This window comes from Aythya fuligula, chromosome 10, assembly GCF_009819795.1.
Source record: "Aythya fuligula isolate bAytFul2 chromosome 10, bAytFul2.pri, whole genome shotgun sequence".
NCBI lineage: Eukaryota > Metazoa > Chordata > Aves > Anseriformes > Anatidae > Aythya > Aythya fuligula.
In genome coordinates, this window is record NC_045568.1 from 9,341,177 (window position 1) to 9,368,676 (window position 27,500).

The 27,500-nt window shown below is 46.0% G+C and overlaps 1 protein-coding gene across 1 annotated transcript in view; it reads right to left on the reverse strand.

Moving 5' to 3' along the window:
• The window catches only part of DNAH1 (dynein axonemal heavy chain 1), a 71,430-nt gene that overhangs the window by 14,951 nt on the left and 28,979 nt on the right, over positions 1-27,500 (reverse strand). The window contains 30 exon segments of the mRNA XM_032194130.1: positions 3,531-3,716; positions 4,807-4,917; positions 5,050-5,241; positions 5,599-5,770; positions 6,563-6,771; positions 7,621-7,756; positions 8,583-8,779; positions 9,970-10,200; positions 10,998-11,176; positions 12,261-12,303; positions 12,645-12,814; positions 12,946-13,103; positions 13,801-13,961; positions 14,438-14,578; positions 15,747-15,851; positions 16,121-16,279; positions 16,894-17,013; positions 17,512-17,706; positions 17,951-18,128; positions 19,728-19,880; positions 20,391-20,487; positions 20,605-20,791; positions 20,898-20,984; positions 21,465-21,614; positions 21,970-22,083; positions 23,161-23,266; positions 24,355-24,543; positions 25,169-25,282; positions 25,750-25,913; positions 26,898-27,038. Coding sequence (XP_032050021.1) covers positions 3,531-3,716; positions 4,807-4,917; positions 5,050-5,241; positions 5,599-5,770; positions 6,563-6,771; positions 7,621-7,756; positions 8,583-8,779; positions 9,970-10,200; positions 10,998-11,176; positions 12,261-12,303; positions 12,645-12,814; positions 12,946-13,103; positions 13,801-13,961; positions 14,438-14,578; positions 15,747-15,851; positions 16,121-16,279; positions 16,894-17,013; positions 17,512-17,706; positions 17,951-18,128; positions 19,728-19,880; positions 20,391-20,487; positions 20,605-20,791; positions 20,898-20,984; positions 21,465-21,614; positions 21,970-22,083; positions 23,161-23,266; positions 24,355-24,543; positions 25,169-25,282; positions 25,750-25,913; positions 26,898-27,038 — 4,545 coding nt within the window.

The following is a 27,500-nucleotide window of genomic DNA, read 5'->3' on the forward strand; positions in this document are numbered from 1 at the left end:
AGTCCAAGGCTCAAGGGCAGAACTGCTAGCAGAGGGGAGCAGTGGGAGTGAGATGCTGAGTACGGGGGATGCAGTGAAGAGAGGTGGCAGCCAAAAAGCCCCAGAGAGAACAGACACCAAGCAAACAACGGTGGTGAAAAGCCTCGGGACCAATGGAGATGAGCGATCAGGGAACCAGCGCAGTTACAGGAAGGAGCTGAGAGAAATGGAGCAAGCATATATCTGTGCCCAGAGGGAGGTTATAACCATGACGGCCAAAGTGGAAGGCCACACTGCTGCGCTGCAGTGGGCCCAGAAGACTCTGAAAGCTATCAAGGAGAACAAGGTAGGGTCGGTGCTCCTTCCCAACCACACTCATTGTGGTGTGGTGTGACTGTGCTGCAGCAGTCCTCCCACCAGATGCTGGAGCACTGCAGGTGCATGGAGCCTGTGGCTGGGCCAGGCAGTGTTAGCAGCGTGCCCTGACACTGCTCTCATCTGCCCTCACACAGCGTGCAGTAGAGGCCCAGCTCCAGAGCCAAGCCACCATGTTCCAGGAGCAGCTTCATGCCCTGCGCTCCGACATCGCACACACCCACACCCAGCAGCTGCTGCCCCTGCTGAAGGCAGGAGCCTGCCTCTTTCTCCTGCCCATCCTGCAGGCGCAGCTCAACCTGGAAACTGCTCGCCTGCAGGATATTGCCCAGAGGCAGGAGGAGGCAGCGGCGTGGCTGGTGAGCCAGCACAGCCGCCTGGATCTGTTGGGGCTCCAGCTGAAGCGGGAGAGAAAGGAACTGGACCAGAAGGCTGCTTGGCTGAGAGAGATGGAAACTCTCTTGAAGGATGCCCAGACCAGGCTGCAAGAGTATCATGACTATTTCAAAGAGGCCGACTCCTCCATGAAGGGTTGTGCACGCACACAGACAGAGCCCAAAGACCTCACCACCATGCGGTAAGGACCTGGATATGTGTGTGCACGGGGAACAGACTCCACATGGAGGAGGTGGCATGGGAACAGGGAGGGCATCTGGCTTGATACAAGCTACCAGGTAGTGCTCTGCTACCACTGCAGGCCACTCTGACCTCTTGGTGGTATGAAATTCCCCAGGAGATGGTATCCATTTCTTCCTGGCTGTCTTAGGGTGATTTTACTCATGTAGGCTTAAAGAAGGGAAGGAGTATGGAGAAAAGAAGCTTTCCTAGGATGAAATGTAGAGGCTCATCTTCAGGCATGAAGAGGATGAGATGTGCCAGTGGGAAGCAGAAGCTGCTTGGAACTCGTCTGGCAATGCAAAAGCTTTCTGTGGTTGGATGGCCTGCCCTGATAGGGGATTCCCAGTCCTTCCTGCAAAGCTCTGCAGTACCTGGTGTTGGTATCTGCCAGCAAGGAGTCCCTGACTATAAAGGCTCAGCTCTTGAGCTTGGCAATTGTCCTCTCTGGTGCTCTTTCCAAATCCTTGGATCATGGGCTGCTCATAAGGAGTGGCTGTCCTCTCACTCTCATGTCATGACCACTGGCATCCCACTCCCATAGCACACCATCCCCCTGAGCCCTGTTTTTCCTTGGTGCTGGGCAGATGCTCACACCTCTGGCTGGCTGTCCCCTCCTGCAGGCTCTGGGACATGCTGGTGGGGCAAGATCGAGATGAGCCACCCTTCTGCAGCTATGAGGCCATAGCAGCCTGCAGTTCCCAGTTGGTCAAGGATTGGAGGGTACTGGAAACACAGCTGGCAGCTCCTATGTCCCAGCTCCCTGCCCTGGAGTCTGCCACAGAGAAGCTCTACCGGCAGCTGTACAACAACTCCAACCAGCTGCAGCTTTGCTCTCCAGTAAGCAAGGACCTCTGGCTGCCTTCTGTTCATCCAGGATGGCACAGGGCTGCAAGTCACAGCTGTCTGTGCCATCCTTCTGGGCTCACGTGGGTGGGTACTTGCTGCATCTCACCCTACTAAGGGGGAAGAGGTTGGCCTGATCCTTACCGTGTACTGAAAGCTACACAGTGAGGCAGTGGCTGAGAGGGGGAAGAGTGATAGTCATTGCATGGGCTCTTAACTATAGAGACCAAGGTGACAAGGTGGCCCAGTAAGCCACATCTGTTCAGAGAGACCTTGACCTGGATATACGTGGAGGTGAGAGGCAGGCAGGTAGCTTGTTTCTGGTGGGATGAGATCTTCCAAGGGTGGGAAGAAATCCCTTCTGTGCATTCAGATGCATTTGGGTTCTGCCCCCCAGGAGACCACTGAACTGATGCACCAACTGACTGCTATGCAGGACACACTCTACCAGAAGCTGGCAGACCTCCTGAGTGACTTGAAGGTCAAGCGCAGTTCTCTGCAGAACCCTATCCTGCAGGCAGAGCGCAACCTCTACATTTATTTTTTCTGCAATGAGGATCGGCTGAGAGAGGTGGTGGAGAAGCTGGAGAAGGAAGCGTTGGATTCCTCCAAGAGGCTGCTGATGGAGCCGCCCAATGCAAAAGAGTAGGCCAAAGGGGTGCTTTCTCCTTGCTGTAGGGGTGGTGTTCTCTTCTTGTTGGGCTGAGCCATAAATCTTGGACTGGGAGAGATCCCTGGGGGTCCTGGCTTTACTCGCAGGTCGTGGTGCAGCAGCTAGGCTTAAGATAAGCACAGGGCTTAATCCTTAAATGAGTTTTCCTGAAACCAATGGGTGGGTTTGATGTGTAAGAAACTGAAGCATCTTGTGAGTTGGTATTGGAAGCCTTGAATAGTTATCAGACTTTCCATGCCAGTTCTATAAGAGGGTTGGTGCTGGGGGGCAAGTGGACTGCTACTGTGTCTTTCCCCACCTTCATGGGGTAAAGTTGTACATGTTTTGTGGGGAATAAAAGTCTGTTATTCACACTTGCAGAGCAATAAGCCTGTTGTTCTCCTTCAGAGCTATCATACCCTATGCAGTGAAAACTCATACCTTATATCTACCAGCACCACCCCTTGCTGGTGACTGTATTTGCAGCTGACAGTTGTTGAGATTTCTCTAGGCTATGGGTACAGACTTTGCTACTGCCCACTGCAGGCTCAGGACCACCTTCTTTTCTCTGACCATCACATTTCAAGCCAGATTTCCTTGAAGTCAGTTCCCTGGCCCTTGCCTCTTTCTCTTTCCTGGCGGTGGATCCCCTTTCTAAAGAGTTTGCTGGCTCAGTGTGCTGCTAGATCTATATCCATGCCATGCAGTCAACACTCAGGGCTGCATCATAGCATGGCCTGCCACTTACCCCCATGGACAAGGACAGCCCTGCAACCGACTACAATTTGACTTTCTCTATAAGACAGGGAAGTGAAAAAGAGGTGGCTGGTGAAGGATGTGCAGATAGACAAGCAGCCCACTGCATGAGTCCAGGGGAAGGGATGGAGATGCTGAAAAAGGCTGTGGAAACTGTAAGCTTATAGAAGAGGGATTGCTGCAAAGTACTGTTGAGATCAGCTACAGCAATAGCAAGCTAAGTGCAGTGCCTTGCCAGCCTTGATACACCTCAGAGATGCCCTCCATGACCACAAGCACCTCTATTACCCCTCCCCCAGTCAGTTACCTCTGTAACATCATTTTTGTTTAGCTTCCTCAGGCTGGCCAGAGCAGCGTCTAGGGCTGGGAGGGCTTCTGCCAGGTCCTTCTGAGCATCATCTGCAATGGCTTGAGCTTTCTGGGCTTTTTTTTTGGCCTTTGTCTCCTCAGCCTGCACAGCATTTCTTGTCTCTTCGGCCACAGCTGTGTCCACCTGCAGCAGCAAAGACAACCTCAGAAGCATGGCTGGAGACAGCACCTATTTGGTGCTCTGCATTGCTAGGTGAGAAACACAGCTGTCCTATCAGGCCATGTATTTTCTTCCAGCAGGTACATGCTGAGGCCTAGCTGCTCCAGTCTCCAGCAGGAGATTGTAGAGATGATCCATAAGCTCCAGCTCTGCCTGCCCTGGAACAGTGTTAGCCCTGCAGGAATTATCTGCTCTACCCATTTTTCCTGTTAGTATAGGGAGCGGATGTGACAGCAAGTGCATAGGGATATAGAGGAACAGGAAGATGTGCTGAGGCTTTTGTTTCCTGTAACTGTCACTTCTGCCTGCCCCTAAGGATTAAAGCACTACCAGGAGGTGCAGAGGGATGTGGAGTATAGCCAAACCTTATTCTGTGAGTGGATCAGGCCACCTCTGGGAAGCGTGAGAGATGAGAAAGTGAGGACTTGTGTGTGTCCCCCAGAGTTGCATGGTGTTTGTGTCTCAATCTGACCATTTTATAGTGGGAGATGGGCAGGGAGGAACATGAGGAAGGAAGACAGAGCCCACAGAGGACAGTTCCCTTTTTCTGCAGTGGTATGAGTGGCTGTGTGATGGTCCCTGAGCTTTGGGCTAGCAGGAGCAGGCTGTAGCTGGATCAGCTCCCTGATGTTGGATACATAGAAAGGAGACCTTGCAGAGGCAGCAGTCTGGTCTTAGAGCTGCTCAGGCCACCTTGGGACTGAGTTAGTAGTAGTCTGTGTCTGTGAAGAGCTAAACCAGTGAGGAAAAGAAGCTGGTAGCTTGGTTTCCTGCTCCACTAAGCTGTGGTTTCATACAGGGGCATGTGAACCATTGCTTCTGCTAGCACGCTGGGAGGCTGTGACTGGTACCCACCAACAGCAGGGCAGGGTCCTCAGCAGAAGGCTATCCTCCCTGGTAGTGCTGTTCTGCACAAATACCTGCTGTACTAATCTGGGGCCCTTAAGCTTTCAGATCAAGCAGGACTTTATGCAATCCCTGCAAGGCCTTCCCACGTGCTGTGCAAACCTGAGCAGTCAGGTGTGGAAATAGCAGGGCTGTCCAGCAGCAGTACCTGCAGCTGTTCCATAGTTGCCAGCGTGTCCTTGGCTGCCTGCGCCAGGAGAGGGCGGGCGGACTCCAGTTCCTCCTGCATCTTTGCTACATCCTCTGCTGTTTGTTGGAGCTGCAGGAGCAGAACAGAGTGAGAGCCCCAGGGAAGGTCTGTGCTGCCCTGGTGGGTGCTTCTGTGGGAGGCATCTCACTGCATCCCTGCAGCTTTAATCACTGCTCAGAGCAGTGGCTGTGAGGCACAAACCTTGTCCAGGCCACTTCTCATCTTCTTCTGGGCTGTCCTCAGCTCCTGTTCCTTCTTTCCAATCAGGGAACTGAAGATGCTGAGGAAATCAAGGTAGCTCTTGGGAGTGACATAATTGTGTCTGGCCAGCTCCGCCAGGTACACTTGGCACATCCTTGCTACACTCTGATGAATTTCCACACACATTTGAACCTACAAGGAGAAAGGAAAGAAACAATCTTATCCAGAACTGCATGTTAGGCAGGCCTATGAGGTGCCCATAGAGAGCCCAGGGCTAGGACTACAGAGTTTAAGTACGCATTCACAGCAGAGCTAGTATATGCATGCAGGCTTCAATGACACGCAGCAGGTAAGAAATGAATGTGGCCATTTCAAGGCATATAAAAGGTAACTGATTCTGGATTTGAATGAAGCAATTAGGAAACATTACTACTACAGCAGAGGACTTTTCTGCATGCGTCTTGCAGCTGTTGCCTGTCTGTGTACACATGGAGAGGTGGCACATGAGCATACAGGAGCTGTGCTTTGTGTGTTGAGTGTAGCACCTACCATCCCATTAACAACTTCAGTGCTGGCACCAAGATGTGGGATCTCCTGCAAGAAGGAGGAGGCAACACACTGCAGAGCTTCGGCAGGCCACTCGTTAAACCAGTCAATGGTACAGCAGTTCACAAGAGAGGGGAACTGTCTCAAGCGTGCACGGAAGACTTCTCCAATAGGGCTGCGTGGAAAGGCATGCCAAAAAAAGTTACAACTAGCTATAGATAAAAAGATAAAGTAGTTTTCCTACTTCCCTAGAGCAATCCTGGTGTCTTACAGCATAAGAAGAAAGGGGGTATACCTGAGGAAGGAGAGAAATAAGGAATGGAAGTTTAGGCAATATTCCACTATCTCTACCATCCACAGATAACTTTTTGGAAGTCCTGGTTATATTCTGGAAAGATTAAGATGGTGGTGGGGTGATGTTTTCTAGGTCCCTGCCTAGGGAGAATACTCAGGAGGTAAGAAATAAAACAAGATTTGAAGTCCATGTCAAGAGAGAGACTGTAGAGATCACATCACCACACCAAAATAATGGCCCTGATTCTTCTCCATGTACATGTGCTGAGACCACTCTGTATTTTCATGCACCTCTTCTGCAAGCAAGCAAACAAACAGCTCATGGCCTACACACTGAATTCATGATTAAATACAGTACAACTGAACCCAAAATTTCAACAAGGTATTTTTGTAGCAAGCACCTCAATGGCACATGAATGAAGGAGGAAGCTTATATTTAATCTGAATCACATACAATCATATTCTTAAACTTATCAAGCTTCACCTTAAAAATCAGAAAAATATATATATTAAAAAGTATCTACTCCTAGAGGAAAGTGGTATGCAAATTTAACTCCTCCTCTAAACTCAGAGGCTGAGAAATAAAGCTCCCCTGACAGAGAGTGATGGAAGACAGAGAACAATGAGGGAATAATTAACATTGGCGGCATGGAGTTCTACACTTGAGCTATACCTCATGCACAGAACGATGTGGATATTGCTGCGAACCCGTCCTGTGTATGCAGCCATCAGATTGGCCTTGGTGGGCTGCTGCCCTAGTTCTCGCACAACAGGCTTCATAGCTGTCATGATCTGTTCTTGATCATCAGGGCTGTAAATGTTGGGAACGTCACCTGAGTTGAGCAGGTTGTTGATGTCTTCAAGGAAGGATTCATTTTTAATCTAAGTAGATAAGAGGGAAAGAGAAAGCAATTTCCTAAGTCATCGAAGAGTCAGGTTTCCACATGTCATGTAGATAACTTGTGGATAAATACAGCCCTCAGCCTCTGCTAGAAGAAATAATTTCTGCCATCACTGGGCTCCAGTAAAGCATACTCTGTCTCACGGCCAGGATTTACAATTGAACTGCCATGTATAGCCATTTCAGGGGTGGGGTGTCTGGGAACAAGTCTTCCTTCTGCTCATTCACCTTTTTCTTACAGATAAATAGCATTCAGGGTCTAGCTCCCTGCCTCATCACAGTGACTCTGTAAGCAGGCCCCAGCTGACTGTTCTAGGTATTCCTCCAGCACAGCAGAATGCTTTGCCATTAGGATAAAGCTCATTGGTACAGGAGGCAGAGTAATTGTAGGGACGTGTCAGACCGTGGGATGATTCCCCCTCCAAAGGTACACTTGCCTCCCTGTCTTTGCTAAATCAGTCGTACACAGTATCCATCTACTTGTCTAAATGTACCCTCCAATACCCCCCCCCAGCCTTCGCCCACATATGCTTCTCCCTGCAGGGAAAAGGATGAGCGAACAAGTATTTGACAGATGCTTATCTCACTGCTTAGGGCACTGCCAGAAGCAACCTGGTTCCTATGATAATGAAGACAGTATAAAAGCCTATTGGGAGCACAACCATGAGCTCCAGAAGTTGGCTTAGTCATTAGGAAGCGACACTTTACAGTAACAAGGCAATGTTATCCTGGATCAAGCTCCTCAACCCTCTTCAGGGGGATTTCTTGAACTTAGAGATATATTCCTGACTCCTCATGAGAAGGAATCAACCATGTTAACACTCCCATACCTGTGTGTCTACAAATAGGAAGGTCTTGGGTAGACTTTCAAGGCCTGCCTTCATCATGATCTTCTTTATGTCATCTCGCCATTCGGTCATGTCGTAATTTTTGGACAATTCTATCTGGAAACACTCATAATCTGCCCTAAATGAAAGAGAAGTTACATCCAGTGGAAGTCTCCTCTTTTGTCAATCCTGAGCATATCATGGACACAGAGGAGAAGACTTAACCACATTGTTTTCCTACAGTGCTAAGCACACATCTGTCCTTGAGCATCTCTAGCTACCAATCCAAAAATGTTTTACTCACAGTAGCGATACCTGAGCTAGATAGGAAGCTGAAACACAACTTCATTAGCTAACAGCATCACATTGTACATGTCCAACTGCAAACATTTACACAGAGCCTCACAGTAAAAGAGAGAGCAATTCACCTTTTTTTTTTTTTTTTTTTTTTTTTGTTGTTCCATGTGTGATGTAGCACTTAGAGAACGGTGTGCCAGGGCACCATGGCTGTGTTTTCTGTGTTCACATCCTATATTCAGGACTGGAAGAACTTGCTTCCTCAGTTCATTTCCCTGGCTCCCAATATTCACAGATACCACTTGCCAGGCTGTCAGTGTCACTTGATCATTTGTCACTAGGAGCTCCTGCTGCCTGGCTCCAAAGAAGGAGCCTCCCACCTCTCCCAGAACTATGCTACACAGGCCCTTGAGTTGACATGGACTGCATCATATTTGTTAATTTGCTGCATGCACACAACAGTAACTGAACTACCAGCAAGCAAAAGTCCAATTTTTCTGGTGTAGATGTGCGTATTAACTGAGCCCTAGCTCTTTTGACTGTTGTACCTGAAGAGTCAGCAACCTTAAAAATGTGCAAACAGTAGCAGAAAGGACAGGAAAAGAGAATCTCTGGAGGCAGCCCCGATGGAGCTGCTCCACTTTATGTGAATGGAGCCCATCACTTACATGTGAGATGCCAGCCTGGTGAGAGACTGCCTCCCGCTCCCCCCAACACCCAGGAGAAGAGCATTCCCTGGGGCCTGCCGCAGGATCCGGCTGATTCGGCAGATGTGCTGCATTGCATCCATGAAAAGCTCCAGCTTCAGCTCTGTGGTGTGGGTCTGATTGTACTCTTCCAGGTAATCCTCAATCACAATCTTCAGCTGCAGGCAGAAACAGACACTTATGGCCAACAGATAAAAGCAATCGGTAAATAAAAGCATTCAACAACTGCTGAATGGAGACCTTCAACTCAGGCTAAGTGACTACGGTTTCCTGTTCCCGAGGATGCTGTTTACCTGGAAATGCAGCAAGGCACAGTTCAAATTAAAGCAGCTTGTGGCTGCCTGACCTGTGCTGTTCCAGGGTCTGCATCTGGGAGGGCTTCCTGGCTCTATAGCTGCCTCCTGCTGCAGGTCCTGTGGTCAGGGCAATAAAAGGGCAGGTGCTGGAAGAATGAATGACTATGGCTGGTTGAGAAGTGCACTCCTCTTGTGGTCCAGCCATTGCACAGGATAACCATATAACCAGTGCCTCCTGATTTTTCCAGGGCTCTCTGTAACAGCAGTCTCAGGACAGAGCAGATGAGACAAAGATATCCAGAATGTGGTCACGCTCCTTCAACACTCTCGCTGTAAACCTGGGCAAGCAACATCAGCCAGAATTGATACAGCACTGAGGTCCCTGCCTAGGTGACCAAATCCTTTGTGCATCAGGGGACTGTGCAGCAGCTTGGGAAGTCTGGCTGTCTCAGCTGGGCTCACCTCACTGCGGGACAGGCCTACATCCTTTGCAAAAAGGATTAGGAAGCTCAGTTAATTATCAGTCCCTGTCACACAGCTATCACAAGAGGGAAGATGACAGGATAATCATCTGTTTCTGATAATGAGTGCAAAACACACTACTCATTGCCTTTGCTTAATTACCACTACCAAACTATTCACAGTATCTTCTCCAACAGGGAATCCAGCAGTAACATTAATTAGTTGCAAAGGTCAATTGTGAAGGCTTTAATGGTAAATGTAGAATTGTTTGGGGGTAATGTGCCATTTCTTTCCAGCAAATTTCACTTTTCATTCCTGAGTACGGCTTATTTGGGAGACTTTGCATAGCAGGCTGCCTCCAGGAAGGCAATGCAGAGACAGCTTGTTCCACCTCAAATTCCCATCTGTACCAATGCAACCACTAGCCATGTCTGGGGTAGGATTTCACAGGAGAGCTTTGGGAGGATGTATGATTCCAGAGACCTTCAGTTCTAGCAACCCCATGGTTATGAACTTCTTTCTTTTTGTTTGCAGAAGACTTGGAAGATGTGAACATAATTCATGCTGTCATGATTTCTTAGGATCCTTACCTTTTCCTGGCTGTTGATTTCTTTGTACAGTCTGACGTGGGCGTCTTGTTCCATGAAGTCGCCAAACAGAACTGGCTGGGAAGGGACAACCTCCTCAAAAGTGGTGTCTAGCTCCTCCATCATGCTTTTCATCAGGTTATCAAACCACGTCTGGTCCTCTTTAGTGACCAGGCGATCAGAGAAGACCCGACAGCTCTCATGGTACCACAGTCGCAGCAGGTGTGATTTGTCCTGGTAGGAAATCCCAGCAAAACACCCTCATGAGAGAAGCAGAGAAGTGTTAAAGGCCTCTCTGTCAGGAAGGTTGGTTTCTGCCAGGCACATGGACAGCCCCACTCCTACTAGAAAGCAGTTGGAGTGGAGAAGAACTGTGCAGAAGAAGCTGCATTCCCTTCTCCTCAAAAGCAACTCTTGTCAAAACAGCTGCTCTGCAGAAAGCTCATTACAGCTGCAGTTAATACCCTATTAGTCCATCTGCCAGGGTTCCTTTGAGAAATTTAAGTCTCATGTTTGTCCTTATCCTTCCTTCAGTATGACTTAATTTTTTACTGTTTTCTCAAGTTCTCTTATTTTCTGGAAAGATCCCTCTATTCAGGTGTGGCACAGAACCAGATCCCCAAGTGCTTTTGGTGATAAATCAACACCTACAGGCTAAGCTGGACCTACAGAGCAAGGTCCTCAGGAGAACTGAAGGGACAGAAGCCTCCATTAGTATAAGTTGGTAACAGGACAAAACCTCTGTCCCTGCATGGTCCCATCTGGTCCCCTATGGCTCTGTCCAGCCCTGCAGGAATGAATGGCTAGGCTGGGTGGCACTGACTCCCCATGGCCACGCACCTGACAGATAACACACCAAGAAAGGCTTGGGGTGGTCTGCGTACTGCCAGTACGAGGTGATATAACCAAAGGGAACATCACTAAATTCATTCAACAGTATGAAAATACAGTTTCAATAGGAAAATGAGTTTGGACTGGAACATTCCTGTTCTTCCCCTGGGAAGCATGACTGTGCTGCTGAGAGGACTGACCTCGATATTGCTGGACTCAGCCATGAGCATGCCCTGGAACACCTTGGAGAGGTCCCTCAGGTTAAAGGTGTAATGTGACTTGGCTGGTGTGGGCAGCAGCTGGGATGTGATGGTCGAATACACACAGATAGTGGCATCAACCAAGGGCTCATTCAAGTCTTTGACTGCAGGTGCTCCAGCTGCAGAGACATGGGAAGGTAGAAAGGACGTCAAGGTGGCAACTCTGAGACAAGAAGGTCCTAGCAGTGCAGACAGATGGCACCAAGTGGCAGAGGATTTGTTGCTAGGATTTGACCAGAACTGCACTTTTTTCCCCCTAACTTCCTATATGGAGACTGTGTGGGGCCCTGACCAAGTCTCAGCTCTTTGCAGTGGAGAACTTGCCATAGAGTTTCCCAACCAAATTGGAATCAGATCTCAAAAGGAAAGAATGCATATCAACAATTCTGCAGTGTTAAGGGTCTGTGTACCCCACGGAGAAAGGAGATGCTGCCAGGCAGGTAATAGGCTACCTGAAACACTCAGGTTTTCCTTCTCCCTCTTCGTACTCCCCCAGTGTAGTCTCAGATACTTTTAAAATAGAAGGTGTCCTTTTAGCTAAACCACCTGGCAATTCATTGAGCTCAGCAAATGTGAAGTCTCCGAGGAATGGCTAAGGGATGACTTCTTATATGATAGTGGCAAGATTTAAATATAGCTGCCAGTTTCAGAGCACAAAATAAATTTCTCAATTCTAATCAAGTTTATTACCAAAACTCCCATGGAAGTGGAGCCCTGTGACACTCTAGCACTTCATGCTTTTTTGCATTATTTCCAAAATTCTTTAATTTTCTTTTAAAACGAAGCTAGACACTTCAGTGTGTCCCTGAGCTCATAGCCAGGTACTGGCACTTGTGAATACTGCAAGCACTCAGAAAGCTTGGCTTTGTCTTCCCATAGCCCACTATTCTCACTCCTTCCTGCTGGCAGATTTGCAGAGGAGGACACATTTGCAAAGATGATCCTAAATTCCCACCCTGTCAAATATAAGAGGTACTCATTTCACTTCAGATGAACCCTTTTTTTCTGTGTGGCTGTAGCACGATGCTCAGATCCTCCCTGCTCAGCTGTCCACAGGCTGCAACAGATGGGAAGTAACAGAAGGCTCAGCTTCTGCAGAAGGCTGTTGTCTGGGGAAGTGTCTGCCTGCTGAAAGCACAGGTAAACTGCGCCATGCTGTGCGCACCAGCCTGTTCAGTCTCTCTTGCATCTTTCTGCTCTTACACACTGGATCTCTCTAACTTCTTTCTCCTAGGAGTCCAGATAGGAAATTAAGACAGAGAACACGAGTTCTCTGCTTTACTTGTGGAGTTGAAGAATATCTGCATCATCTGTCACAAACACAATTCTCTTTGGAAGGCACAGACTATGGAATATCTTACAAAATTCTTAGAGCCAAAGTTGAAGTTGGCTAGTTTGCCCCAGAGACTAAACAGTGCATGAGTTCTCTGCCAAGGCTCAAACACCAGTTTTTCAAAAGCATCTTCAAACAACTAATGCAAGTTCCAGCTTCTAACCCTTTGATTAGATCACAGATACTAGTTTCTCCCCTTTCTACATCCATTACCATTGGGTTGACTTGAGATAATGAGGAGGTGACTTACCTATCCAGCTGCCAAGGATGGTGGAGAAGATTGTCTTCTTGCTGCTGTCTTCCATCTCCGTGAAGGAGAGGTAATTGAAATGACGTGTGAGGCGTGGAGTAACAGCATTCCTTCCCCCTCCAGGAGGTCCCATGGCACAGACAAAATTAATATCTACCAGCTTCTTAAAAGTACCTTGAGGAGTGTAAAAGCAGGAATGAATGCTGAGCCAAAAACCCTCACCACAGATCTCCCCAGAAAGTATGTGTATCTATATCGACAGGCCAACTCTTGCCAGAAGTACTGGACAAAGATCTGTGTCGTACCGATTTGTTTCCTGTCGTACCAGCCCTGGTGGTCCAACCACTGCCGCAGCAGCTCGATGGGTGGCTGAGCACCGTATGCCTCTGGCATGGGCATGTTCAAGTCATCAATGAAAAATATGAAGTACCGCCCAACTGGAGGCCCAAACACACCCTTCCGCCTGTAAGGACAAAAGATGTGTAAGGACACAGGACAGCTCCTATTGCAAAAGCACTCCTAACTTGTCCCAAAAAGCAGTTTTTCCTCTAGATGCTTCCTAGGTCAGCAGTTTCAGTTGTCTTTACACTTATGCTCTATACACACCTTTATATATGGGCCTTTGCATTAAAAAGACCTACAGCAACGTCTGAGGCATGGGTTTCTTTGCAATCACATGGGTGCCATTTTGGCTACTTATGCACTGTGGCAATGGGAACAAAGAGAAAGCATGGGCTCAAGGCCATGCATATGTTGGAAACTTGGCTGGGTTGAAAAGGAAAAGGGAAGCTGCTAACCATGGAGGGAGGGTGGAGGAGGGACTAGGGATCAGTAGCCAATATTCCCTCTTCATTCTTTCCTATAAAGGTCCCACAGTGGGGTTTGCAAACACTTGTGTCATGAAATGTAGTATTTCTGGAATAACTAGGATTGGAGCAATTTTTACAGGCCCTCACTTATCCTTCTCACATTCTTGGCAGTGTATCAGGTTATTACTGGATCTCTCAAACCCAGCTCAGCTTTGCTGTTTGTCCTGTTTCTTATCCACAGATCTATGTGATTGGAGTCCCTTCAGGTCTTGGGATGAAACTGAATGATCAAGCTGATAGAAATACTGAGCTCAGGGATGCCACCTTTGCAAACACTGAAAGGAAACTTGCCTCTTATCCAGTTTGCTATCAATGAGATCCTGGGTTTGGTTGGCAGAGGTGCGTGCAGAAAACATCAGGAAATGGGTGACGTATTTGAGAGGCAAGTTCTTCAATAGTTTGTCTGTAATTGTGAGAGTCTTCCCTGTGCCAGTGGGACCAATGCAGAGAACCTAGAAAAACAATCAGCAGTACTTGCTGGTTCCTGCCCCCTTAGGCTTTCAAAGAAGCAGAGAAGACAGAAGGCTCACTTATTCAGTAAGGACAGCCGCTTGAGGTAACAGATCTCTTGACATGGAAGGAATCCAAGCAGAGAGGTATGAAATGCAATGGGAGGAAACAGGTAAAGAGAGGTGGTGATGGGGCCATCACCCTGTTTGGCAGGGGATCTAGAAGTTGCTGCATTTTAACTGAACTTGTGAAAGTTAATATTCCTTTGGAACTTCAGCATGGTGCTTGGTGTCTGAATGGAGAATTCTTGTTGCTTAGGCACAGCTCTTGAGCACAGAAATGCAAATCCATGGGAGTGGGAAATGATCTAAAAGTGTCAGGTAGCTGTCAGGTTCTGATTGCACTGGAAGAAGAAAACATGCCCCACTTGAAGAGAAAAACATTGAATCCAAAATCAGAGACAAGGGTGGGCACATACCGGCTTACAGTTGATGAGCAACAGACCCAGCAGATGGGCCATTCGGACCGTGTTCACTGTGGGCACAATAATGTCAGCAAAGTTGGTTTCAGGAGCCACGGTGAACTTTGCTGTGGGGTCCAGCCACTTCTCCCAGCACACCTAAAAGTACAGGTACATTTAGAGGGGGCAGCTGCATTATTCTGCTACAGGAATAGGAAAATGGTATTTCTGCTGTGTTTTCCTATCACAGCTCCTTGTATAGTAGCTCAGATTCTAAGACATCAGGTTCTCTGACCCTTTGTCTAGACACCTACACCTTTTTGTACAGCAAAGCTGTAAGCACTTGACTTGCTTCCTTTGGGAGGGAGGTAGCCTAAGAGCCCCAACAGCAGCACACTTGCCCTTCCTTCTGAAAACTGGGATCAAAGGGAGACAGAGCATTTGTGATATTCGCAAGAAGTGGAAGTCTGTCCTAAGATGGTCTATGCTGTAAGTGCTCCCATGGCAGAAGGACAAAGGCGGCTTTGCTGGGATCCTGTCTTCATAGTTGGTGCTGTTGCACTTAGAGGCACAGAGGTTTTGTATTTTACAGGACATGGATGATTTCCAGTAGAATCAAGTCACAGGCTAATGTCTCACAGGCCATACATGTGAAACAGGGGTTTTGTCAGGGATATGCTAGAGAACAGTGACAGAAAATACATATTCCTGAGCACCCCACATGGCTTCCCCACAGACACTGAGACAGCCTTGGTAACTTTGCTAAGTATTTTACACTCATGTAGGTCTCCCTGCTTTGCTTCCCCTTTCTGAGATCAGAGCATTTTCCCTCTTGTTTTTTACTTTCAGCCCAGGGGCTGGTGACTGTCAGTCAGTTGGGCCTTGCATGCCCTGCTGCTCTGCTATCTGCTGTGGAAAGGATGGCATATTTTTCTGCCCTGCTCCTCCTCCAGACTGCTGTACCCAGCTCTTCTGTTGTTGTGCACTGCTTTATAATGCAGACAGACCTTTCCATCTGAGCTTTTCCCTGCGGCAGCCACACTTGTAGAGCCCTCTCACTTTCCTGAGCATTGGCAGAAGCACAAAGGTCTGTTTTGACCAGTACTTGGTTAAGGTTTGAAAGCTATGCTTTGCAACCCTCAGGGCAAGAAGCTGTCTTCTTCCTTTAATGAAAGGCTTGATTTCACTTGAAACATTATCACTGGGTTCCTATAGGCTTTTTTATTTGCCCTTGATGAGAAGATTCTGTCAAATCCTGCAGCACTGTGTTATTTCCAGGTTCCTCCCTCAAATTTCCCAGCTTAGAGTTGGAAGTGAAATATTTTACCTCCCTAATGACATCCTCATCCAGATCATCTTCAGCATTGTTAAGTCCAGCGTCATTCAGTTTATAGTCATAAACCAGTCCTTCTTCTGGGAAAAGTAACTGGATCTGTGGGAATAAAACTATGGTGAACATAGCTGCCACTCATCTGAATTCACATGAGGATCTGCATTACTGCAAGAATTTAGTAACGGGATGCTGCCCAGGCCAGGGGGGTCAGCTGTCTCTCCTAGAGCTCAAGGGTCCTTTGAATTTTTGAAGAAGACCTTGTATACCAGTTCCCATGCACATTTTCCAGCTATTCAAGAAGCTCTCAATCACATTCCTCATTACCACTTCCTCTATAATGATAAAGTATCTGCTTTCCTTTCACTCACCTTTTCTTTTGCCATCTTCTCCTTCAGCCACATGCTGAAGGCCACACGGCCTTGCGAATCCCCAGTGGCACCTACGCTCCAGATCAAGGCAAATATAAACCAGGGTTCAATCAGCTCTCTGATACGAGCTGCTTTCTCCTGGGGAATCCTCCTAATTCCCTGGGAAACACAGGAGAGCAGAAGTAAAATTCTCAAGCAGGGTTAATGTGAACAAATATCAGGCACTTTTTAATGTGCTTGTATTTCTACTCAGAATACTTGTAGCTTTTTCTAGCCAATTTTACAGGCCTTTTTAAAGTATTCTGGGGATTACAATGTGGTATTTCATTAGGGTACTTAAGACTCTCTGTTTGCTGAACTAAGGTCTCTCAACACGAGTTGGGAGAAGAATTTAGTTTTTTGTTTTTAATTTGAAAGCTTTCCAGCCTTCTTCAACATTATTTCTCAAAGAACCTGCAATCTGAAGTGTTTTGCTGCATAGCTCTGATCTCTGCTTTCCACTCACTCTCCAATTCCCTCTGCTGTAAATAAACGTGAACCTCTTTTCTCCAGCCTGATAGGCCCGGAGCTTATCTTCTGCTTTTTCAATGGGTAAAGAATAATCCTTTCAAGCTTACCTGTACTCTGCAAGATGCGGTATTGCCTTCTGCCATGTAGATGTGCTATAGGGTAACCTTTCTTCACCAACACCTTGTATTCCAGTGATTAGTACTGCATGACTTACTGCCTTTAAGAGCTACAGGCGCACACATGCAACAGCAGCAAAACCTTACCTCACCAGGAATTACAGGCTGAAACAAACATTCCAATAGTGTGAGGAGGCTTCTTGTGAGGTTACCATCTGTTGAGGCAATTACCTCCTTCACAAATCTCCGGACAAAGCCAATGGCTTCCTGTAAGAAGAGGCAGGAACGGTTCAGTGTTACCACCCAATGTATTTGGCTTCTCCTACCTTCTAGGGTTCTGGTTTCTCCTTGCCTCCCTGCAGGCTACATTTAGCAGGGAGGGTACCACTGAGAATGCTGCCATTTCTCCCTGTGACTCAAGTACCACGGTTTCGACTACAGAAAATTATGTCAAACTACTTGGTTCAGTTTGAAGTGCAAGAAGCCTTTGGGTCTGTCTTTTGAGTCTATGCAACAGTGACACACATCTTTGCCATCACTGCTCTAAGTGGTTTGCTCCTTTCAGGACTTTTCTTTCGCAGCTCTGGGTTATTCATTAAACCAGTGGCTCAGGAGCAGAGTAGAAATATCAAAGCTTGTTCTCATAACTTTCTCCCTGGAGTAACTGCACTGTAAGAAACAGAGCTGCACCAAAGATGATTTTATCCAGAAGACAGTTTAAAAATAAAACATCCATAGAAGGGCTAGAACAGCATGGCAGCTTACCTTGAGGAATCTCTTGAAGAGGGATGCCAACTGCTGTGAGAAGGGCTGCATGACAGCTGGCATTTTTTGCAGCCAGCACTCAGTGAAGGGCTCCAGCCCCAAGATGCTGGGTTCCAGATAAACCATGCCACAGCGGGAGACTGTGGCAGGGGAAGCAACAGCCAAATCCTGGACTTCAAACATCATGGTCATGCTCTGGAAATTCCAAAAAAAAAGGAGAAAGCAAGGATCTCTCAACGTAACTTGGTGAAGCTGCAGTCTCTCTTGTTGTTGCAGGATCCCCCACTTTGAGCAGTGTGTACAGCACTGCAGAGGTCTGGCCAGCACAGGGATACTACTGAGACACCAGTTTCTGAACAAGTCCATCATATGCATCAAGTGGAAAGTAAAAGGCAAGTAAGACAGACAACAGGCAGCAAAAGGGAGAGAAATGAGTTACCTCTGTCATCTTGATTATTTCCCCTGAACTGAGACACAACTTCTTATTGTCATCCAGTACTGTGTTCATGTTCTCAATCCACAGAGCATCAACTGGCCCGTCAAACATGTACCACTTCCTACGAGCATCAGTAGCCATGGCTCCCCGCCGAATGAGTGTGGAAAGGATCCCATCTGTCCTGAAAGATGGGAGGAAAGCAGGGCTTGGACCAGTCTATTTTTGTTGAAACTCATGGCAAAGCTTCCACCACAAAAAGCAACAGAGCCAGAATCTTACTTTAGTTCATGTTCCTCACCTGCTGATGAGCTTTATAAAGGCCCACCTCAGTCTTTCTTGTACTGAGACTCACAGCCCAGTCTGAGTGACACTATGACTACCTTTGGCCATCAGGAGCTGGACTTCATGTCATCTAACTATAAAATGTCAAGTTTCTTTTTAACATCTCTGTCATCGGTGAATAGTGAAGAGGCCTCACAAGTATCAAGTACATGTCATAGGCAATTTACCTGCTCTCTACTGGTGCCTCTTTTTACCACCAAATGTTAAAGGAAGACTCAGGACAGCTACTCTGCTAATGGTTTTTCAGTTGGGTAACTATAGATTAGGAGGATGAATCCACGCTAAGGAGCCTGACTCTACCCTCTTTATAACTCAAGTTCCCCATCTTCAGCTGTATCTGAACCCAGGTGGTGCTGGAGCTAATGAACCAGAGAGCAGACACAAAGGAAGCTGTCTGTTGACAGGTAGAACTTAGTCCGTATGTGGAAGCTGGAGTGCAATTTCTGCTAAGGTCCTAAACTCCACTCCCATTGTTAAAGAATTATTTTTTATTTATACAGTGATAGTGAAGTCCAGGGTATTTTACTTAGATCAAGGGAAAACATTCTGTTATGAAACTCAGATGATTAAAACAGATGGGTTTATGTCTATAAATGCATTTTATGTGGCTGCCATATTTTTTTTGTCATGTTGATATGCCTGTACACTGCCCTTGGGTAGAGTCACATCATAAACAAACTATCGAGCTTAATTGGAATATCCTATAAAACGTCCTTCAGTAAAGACACACCAGAGCCCAGGCTTGGAAGCTCTGTTCTTATCATCAGTAGTGTTTACTTACTTGAACTTTTCCTAGAGGCACTTGGTTTCTTACTAGCTTAGTTTCTCTGTTTTTATGGAACACACTCTATTATTTGTCCCTAAGCAAGCAATGGGTGACAGGACCATAAGGAGATTCACCCTGGTTCTCACACCTCAGGTCACAAGTGGAAACTCAACCAGTAGGACCTGGCTATCAGGAATGCAACTGGGCTCTTGGTTGTTGCTTCCAAACCAGACAAACAGGAGCCTTGACATTGGGAATGAAATGCCTCTTTATGCATGAAAATTATCCCCAGAATACTTATACAGGACAATCCAAGCATGCCACACACAGGTCACTTTTCTCCAGAAGCAAGGTAAGTTTTTAAGCTGCCTTGTCTTACAGCAGAGGATTTTGCTTCAGAGCAATTGAATTATTCCTTGTTATGCCAATGTTACATTAATACTGCCAGTTGAGCTTCTGTACTGTCTGGGCATGTGTTGGCAGCCAGGCCAAGTGCACAACAAAAGATGTCAGCTTGAGTTGTCATGACTGGCTGTTGTAGCTTAGTGAGGGTTAGAATTTGACTGCTTTTGATTTTATGCCACTATCCTAAAGAGTTCTCAACCTTGAAGAGAAGACTCTCAAGAACAGAAGATAAGAGTTTCCAGACTTGAAGGAAGTTTTGTACTTTACCACTCATGTGTTAACAAGTTGAACTCTCCATAAAGCTGGCCCATGGTGATGGATTTGGGATTCAGTACAAAGTAGCTGACTGCTTCATAATTCCCACCACTGGCTGCAGGCTGACCTTGCAGTGATGTCATTGCAGCTGCCAGGACTTCATAACTCTGCAAAAGCAGGAGAGCAAGAGAATTAATTGCTATGGCTCCATAACAACAAGGGCACGTGCTCTCACAGCAACTGCATTTCAAGGGCAGTGGGAAAGGAGACATAGTGAAAGATAATGTTATAGCAAGTAGATGCCTAGGTGTATGCACAGAAATGAAGGTTTCCAGATGCAGGGGGAGGAAGCTAGATCTCCTGCAGAAGGCCTGAAGTATCTTGAGATGTCACACGATGCTGACTGCAGATGTTTAAGCTCAAAGTATGTCTCAGCTGTAGAAATCTGCAGCAGTGCCAATAAGCCTCACCTTAGCCTCCCAACTTTAAAGAGCAAGCTGCTCATATACTTCCCCATGGCTACAACTCAATATTAAAAGGTACCACAAAAACACCTCTGTCCCATGGGTTCTATCTGAGAGAAGCTAGAAATGCTGACGTGAGTCTTCTGTGAAGGTAAATCCTCTGCATCGCTAGATAGGCAACAGTTTGCTGGGGCAAGTGCAGTGTCTCAACCATACCTTTGTCTTCCCAGAGCCTGTGGGCCCCACTAACATAAGGCCATGACGAACCACAGTGGTTTCATACAGCTGGATGCACTTAGTCACAAAACCTGTAGAGGAAGATGAGGTAGACTGAGCCTGGGACTATCCATCTCTTTCCTAGGGCACAGTACTGGACTAAAAGCACAGACACAGAGAGAGCACTTGTGGGAAGCCTTTCCCCTCACCGTCAACATCCTTCAGATTCTTTTTGATGCAGGCTTTGCGAATGGCTTCTTCCAGGATGCCATAATCAACAGGCTGTTCTTTGATCTTGGGAAATAAATCTGAGACGATACCGCTGAAGAGCTTGAGGTCATCCTGGAGAAATTTGGGTATGTTGGCATCCCTGATAGCCCGCAGGCAGATCAGATCCTGCAAAGATTTAAGAATTTGTGACTTCAAAAGATCCTTCCTCTCTTCCATGGCTGCAGAAAAAGCCGCGTAAGTCTCTGACAGTGTGAAGTACAAGCACACCTACCTCATCCATGGTAGGATTCTCTCTTTTCAGGTTGCCGGCTGTTGAGATAACAGTCTTTACAGCTCTCATCCCAAAATCATAGTGGTCCTGGAAAAGGCACAGAGGAAACAGTGTCATCAGATACGTGAGCATCCCCTAAAGAGAAAACCTATGCATGTAGTCAGTTAGCAGGTAAGAAAAGAAGAATTATGCCTTCAGAACAACCAATCTTTCTTTCAAGTCTATCTGGATCCTTCAAACAACTAATTAGTCCTCAGCTGTACAGACTGGAAGATAAGAACAACTGGATGACGAAAAAAAAATTAAATGCAGGGAGAAGTAGGCAGGGCTGCTTGGCACAACTGTTCTGCCACTGTAATCCTAGCTAGGACTATAAGGTGAATACAAGTCCAGCCACAGAATGGGAACCAAGAATTTAAAAGGTGGAAGGTGGATGAAGACTGATTATTGAACTTTTTGTGATACACTATCACAAAGCACCAAGAGAACTATCGAGGTACTTTGTGCCTAGACTGAGAAAGCACCACATATTCATAAAAACATATTCACAGATATTAAGGCATCTACCTGGTTACTGAGCTGCTCTGACAATAGTTTGAACGTTGTAGTGATCTTCTTTGCAAGGACTTTGGCTTCATTAAACCCAAATGAATATAGAGAGATCTCAGCAATCATGGAGTAATCCGGGACCATCATAGCCACTGGGCGGAAGAGAGCCTGAAATGTACAGTTCCAACACAAGATAAAACCTCTTTGTTGTTGTTGTTGTTGTTTTTTTTTGTTTGTTTGTTTGTTTGTTTTTCCCTAGCAAGCTGAAAAGGCTGAGTTTCCGTCACAGACTGTGTAGAGGACATAGCATGAGTGTGCTTGACACCCAGGACAGCATCCCTGCAGACTGAAATATAAGGACTGCCATTTGCTTATGGATGTGATTCCAAACTGAATGTGATCCTAGAAACCTTCCAAAAAACATTATTTCCTAATCCTTGCCATGAACACACTGGTGGACTGGGTAGCATTCAGCACCTGTATTGCCCTTCTTCTTTCTGTCTGTGCAGTCTGCTCTCCTTACCTTGAGGTTATCAGGTAATTCAGTGCGTCCAGCATACCCTGGGTTCATTGTGATGAAGACTGCACAGGATGGGACCAGTGGGATCTCCATACCTTCAAACATGAAATGATCTACCTAGAAAATGAAAAACATGATCATTCTCAAAGACTGATTTGCAGAAAAGTAGTAGGGTCTTCCACAAGGAAAACGGTGGCTTTCAGTAGTTAAATTATGAAGCACAGACACACACAGCTGTACACAACTGTAGTGTGCAGCCACAGACACTGCAGAATAGATTCAAATCTAGTCCCACTACAGGAATACTGTATTACCAGCAGTATTTTTTCCTGCTTAAGAAACTGGGCTCATTGAAGATTTACTGATATGATGCTATTTTTTATTTTTTTTGGCTCTTGAACAGATTTCTGTTCCTCCAGTTGTAAACAGGCAAACATCTTTTCATTCTTTCTGCAGGAGAGTTTGGACCTGAATTAATTTGTGGCAGGAAGGGCAAAGAGAAACCTAAATCCTTTTTAGATCCATGTAGGCAGTAATTTCAGATGGGTGATAAAGCAATGCAGAAGAATTCACAGACAGCAGGTTTCTAATTCCAAGCCAAAGTCGAGGAGATTCAGGTCTTAACCTCTCTGAGTCTCCAGGGGAGCAAAGCAGAGGCTGGCTGTCAGACTGGCTGAGCTGAGTCTCCATGTAAAGCCAGCAATTTACTTTGCATTGCTACTGCGTGTACATGAGAATGCATTTTTCTGCACACATTGAGTTTTGTGAATCCACCTAAAGCTTGAATAACACATTTAGATATATGTGGTACCGAGCAACTCACAATAAAACAGTGGCTGCCTTATATCACAGCTTCAATTTGTATCAGCTCATTGGGTCTTTTTCAAAGAGTGTCTCCCACACTGAAGTCTGCTGGCACTGTAGCTCAAGCTGAGACAGAACGTGGGCAACTGTGGTAGCACAGACTAAGGTGAAGTTACAAAACCCACCCAGGATGCCGAATATGTAATAACCTGATACGATGCACCACAGCTAGGGCATTACTCACACCTCTCTGAGCTCAAGTATGTCTGAGCTGCACTTGGGCAGTGAATCTGGTCCTCTGTGAAGATGCGTGCAAAGACAAGGACTTACCTAGACTAGTTCAAGTGGAGATGATTTTTTATCTGCCTTTGCACCCCCCATGTTACTTACCCTCTGCTGTTGGGCTTTCTGAATAGTTGTGATCTGCTGAGCCACCACAGACAGCACCTCAATATCAATGCGGTTGAACTCATCAAAGCAAGCCCACGCACCAGAGCTGGGCAAGGAAAGAAAAATGAGGGAAGTCAGGAACATCAAACAGGAGCAAACTCATAGCTGCCAGTTTGTCTAGGTCTAGAAATTTTAAATTCACATAATGAGGAACAAGAAACAAACCCACCCTTCAACACTCACAGTATACTGATATAGTAGAAGGGGACATAGCCCCTCACCCTGACTATGCATCCCAGATCATGTGATGAGCTAAAAGGTGCATGGTACTTGCAAGACCATGGCAATGTCTGACCCTACAGCCTGGCACAAATTCTGCATGGTACAGATTTGGGCTTGAAAGAAATGTAATAGTGAAGTCCTATTTTGTACCTGAAATGTAAGTGTAGCAGATACAATCACAGTATAGTGGTACAGTGGAAGGGGCCATAGCTCATCACCCTGGCTATGTATCCCAGGTCAAATGCATTTTGTAAAGCCTGGAAAATTATGTATAAAGCTGGAAGCATGTATATGAGAAAGGTGATCTTCCCACAAGGCACGGTTTAAGAAAGTGAAATTACTTACAAAGAAAACATCTGAGAAAGGAGTATCAGTATCTGTTGGAATAACTAATTCAGATTCACCAGCATGCAACAGACTAATTGGACCAGCTCTGTTTGATATGTAGAGAAGAGGGAAGTATCTCTGAGAGGATTCCTCAAAGCTTAAAACAGTCTCTCTTGGCTACTCAATTTTGGATACACTCTGCAGACTCTCCTTCTTAAGATTAAGCAGCTTGTGGGCTGCATCTCAGTCCAACGTGCACAATATTAAAACAAAAGTCAGAACTGGAAACGTTTTTACAAGTGTCAAACAGTGGATGGTGCAAGGCATTTTAATTTTGCCTTAAATGAACAGGATCTCTTTTTATTCCCCCCCCCCCCCCCTTTTTTTTTTTTTTAAATTGGCTCATCTGTCTTACTATTTTGGCAGAAGCTTTATAACTTTGCTAATTCTGGAACACTGCAACTCTCTAAGTAGGGCTTTGCTTGTTCTTCTGGGCTGTTATAAAAAATACCCACCTATTCCTAGTGGCCAGCAACCCCGTATCCTACTTGCTCCTTGATAATGACACACAGTATTTCACTGTACCTGGCTAGTCCCTTGAAAAACTTTCCCATTGCCATAAAGTCAAGCTGGTCAGAGCAGTTGAACACTACGGTTTGGATTGCTAATGCTTTCCCCAGGTCTTTTGTTGTTTCTGTTTTGCCTGTTCCTGCTGGTCCTGCAGGTGCTCCTCCAAATTTCAGATGCAGAGCTCCTGTAAGTGTCAGGTAACACCTACAACAAATATGAGACCAGCTAATGAGAAGCATTCCTACTGCTGGTTTCAGTAAAGGAGACATGATCTATCCATCTAGAGACAAGCAGAAATCCACTATTTATTATTCTGCAGAACTGCTTATATATGCAGCACTTTGCAAAGGAGTTAGCTATGCGGCCTTCATTAGTATTCATAAGGGCCTGCGTGGATAAATCCTTCTGCCACTGCTGTAAATTCACTCTCTAGAAAAAGGACAGTTAAGAAAGGGTGTAACTATTATTACGGCTGCATATTCCAGCGTATTAGATACCTCATACAGTGGTTTGCAGAAAAGCTCCTTAGCTATCAGGAAGGCATTTTACACGAGTCAGAGCACTACACTGAGAATCAGGAGAAAGTAAGAAAATCAGGGTGAGCGCTGATCACTAGGAGCACAGCAGGACTCATGAAAGGATGTTTCTACACCCTCATCTCAAGTAAGCCTTCACTGTACAAATGGTTTCTATTTACATACATAAAGAAATAAGCCTGGCATGGTCAGATCCTTGATTTAACCCCTGATGAGGCTTGTTCATCCAGGAAAAAAAAAAAAAAAAAAAAAAAAGGTACGTTTACTACACAGAAAAAAAAAAAAATCCTTACCTGTCAGTGAGGGGTGTGATAACCAGACGGCCACTGTTCCCCAGATACTCATAACCATACATAAATTCAGCATTGACTGCTCTGATGTACAGGTCCCCCCTCGTCCAGTAGTATCTGATGATGAGTGAACATGACATCAGAAAGACAAAAACTTTCTGGCAGACAATACATGAGCTCATAGGACTGCAGACTACAAATTTGAAGACCTGCATGCCATAGGATTTGCCTCTAGTGAAAAGAAAGGATAAGGTAACACAATGGGATGCCCAGGAGTTCTCATGGGACCTGAAATTAGGTGTTATATCAAGCACTGCACTCCTACCGGGGCCGGAGCATGCTGTTTTCAGTGAGGCATTTAAGATACCATGGTATGGCATAGTCTATATTGCCAAAGTGGATGTCACCAAACCTGTCTCAGATGCCTTAGAACTGACATCCTCATGGGATGTTAGAGGTGCCTCAGGAATACTGCTTACAGATTGTGCAAACTCGTTTCCATTTGTCATGGACACGGCTGATGGGTAAGGAAAACAAAGACTGGCCAGGGAGGCCAGGTGAGGTTCCACAGCTAAGCTCTCTACCTGAGCTGGGAGATCCACTCGAAATCATTCACGCTTGTCACATTCTCTTCAATCAGCTTTGCTGCAACATCCTTGGCATGGACCTCAATCACAATGAGAGCTGACAACACTGCTCGCTGCATCTTTGACAGCTTTCCACGGACCACGGCAACCAAATCACCCAGCTGGATAAGGAAAGGAAAGCACTCTGGAGCACTCCATATCCAAAAGAGCCAGGCTGTACTAACACAATGCAATCAACCTTATGGCCCATTAAGTCCAGATCACAAGCTGTGTCCAGGTAACTTCTGCCTCTTTCTTGTCAGAGACAGGAATGGCTGCTCAGCAAGCAAATACTGCTCAGGGCTGTCTCAGAGCTGATTTTTTGTAGAATCATAGAATATCCTGAGTTTGGACACTCTCTAATAGTTCTATGACCTTCTTATAACCTGACACCCAAAACCACACACAGTGCTCGAGCCACACAAGTGTTGAGTCAAGCAGGACAGTCACTTCCCTCGACTGGCTAGCAATGCTGTGCCTGATGCACCCCAGGGTATGGTAGACTTTTGTCTACACTCTTACCATACTCACATGAAAAGTTGCAGGCACCGAGAAGCCCAGAAGCCCATTTCTCCCAGGTCTTAGGCCTGATTAGATGCATGGAATAGGTAAGACGGATGTAATTACATTTTGATTTCTATTGTCCATCACTGTAGTGGAATCATCACTTCAGTCCTGCTCTTCCTGCACCCCCGCCCCTCCCTTTTAACTTATTGGGTGACTCCGGATATGTTATGTTTCACCCTGTTTCTGTCTTCACCTACTGATATTATCAATCCTGTACATTATTTGAGGTTTATGATGACAAATATCCTAATGATTAAAATGATGAGAGCTAAATACTGATTTCTGAGCTGTGCTATGAAGGATTGCATCTGCAAAAAGTACGCTGTTGCGACATGTATGGAACTGACCAGGTTTTGGGAGCAAATTTCAGGTAACATATGTGTGGTGGTTTCGGTTATGACAACAAAAACACAATCATTGAAAACTCTGGTGGTATAGGACATCAGATGATTTCTATTGTCCTGCCTGTATTTATAAGCCATCTGATGATTGACAAATCCCCTTCTGGCAAAATCTTCCCTTTACGTTCATTTTCCTACCTGAGTAGTCAGCTGTGGGAAAAGCCTGCTGGACAAATCTCCAGCTTCCAGAGCTTCAGACACTTCCTTTGTCCAGAAAATCTGACAGCCAGCAATGGTCACTTGGCCAGGCCATTGCAAGACCCACGTAGTACGTGACATCTTAAAAACAAATGAAAAATAGCGGTAAGAATGATTTTTTAATTTCTAAGTTTCCCTGCTCTGAGACATCATTAACAAATAAGAACTGAACTTGTTTAAGAGACTTTTTTTTTTTTTTTTTTTTTTTATCCTGCTAGTTGCTGTGAGGGAATCTTCTCCAGGCATGAACTCCCTGGACACTTGGTACCCCGTTCTTTGCCTTGACACTTGTAGATTAGTAACCAGTTGCAAGTGGCCAGCAGCAGGTAAAGAGCAGACATCTGTGTGAGCCAAAAACATGTTTTCCCTCCTCTGGCCTGTTCTAACTTCTCTAGTTTAAAATTTTTGGACTGAGTAGAAAACCATAATGGAAATATCTGAGTGCTTTTTTGAGCACTATCTGAGTGTATTTTTGTTTGTTTGTATCTCCCTAAAGCCAAACAAAATTTAGATTTTCTACCAGTATAGCTTTTACACAGAAAC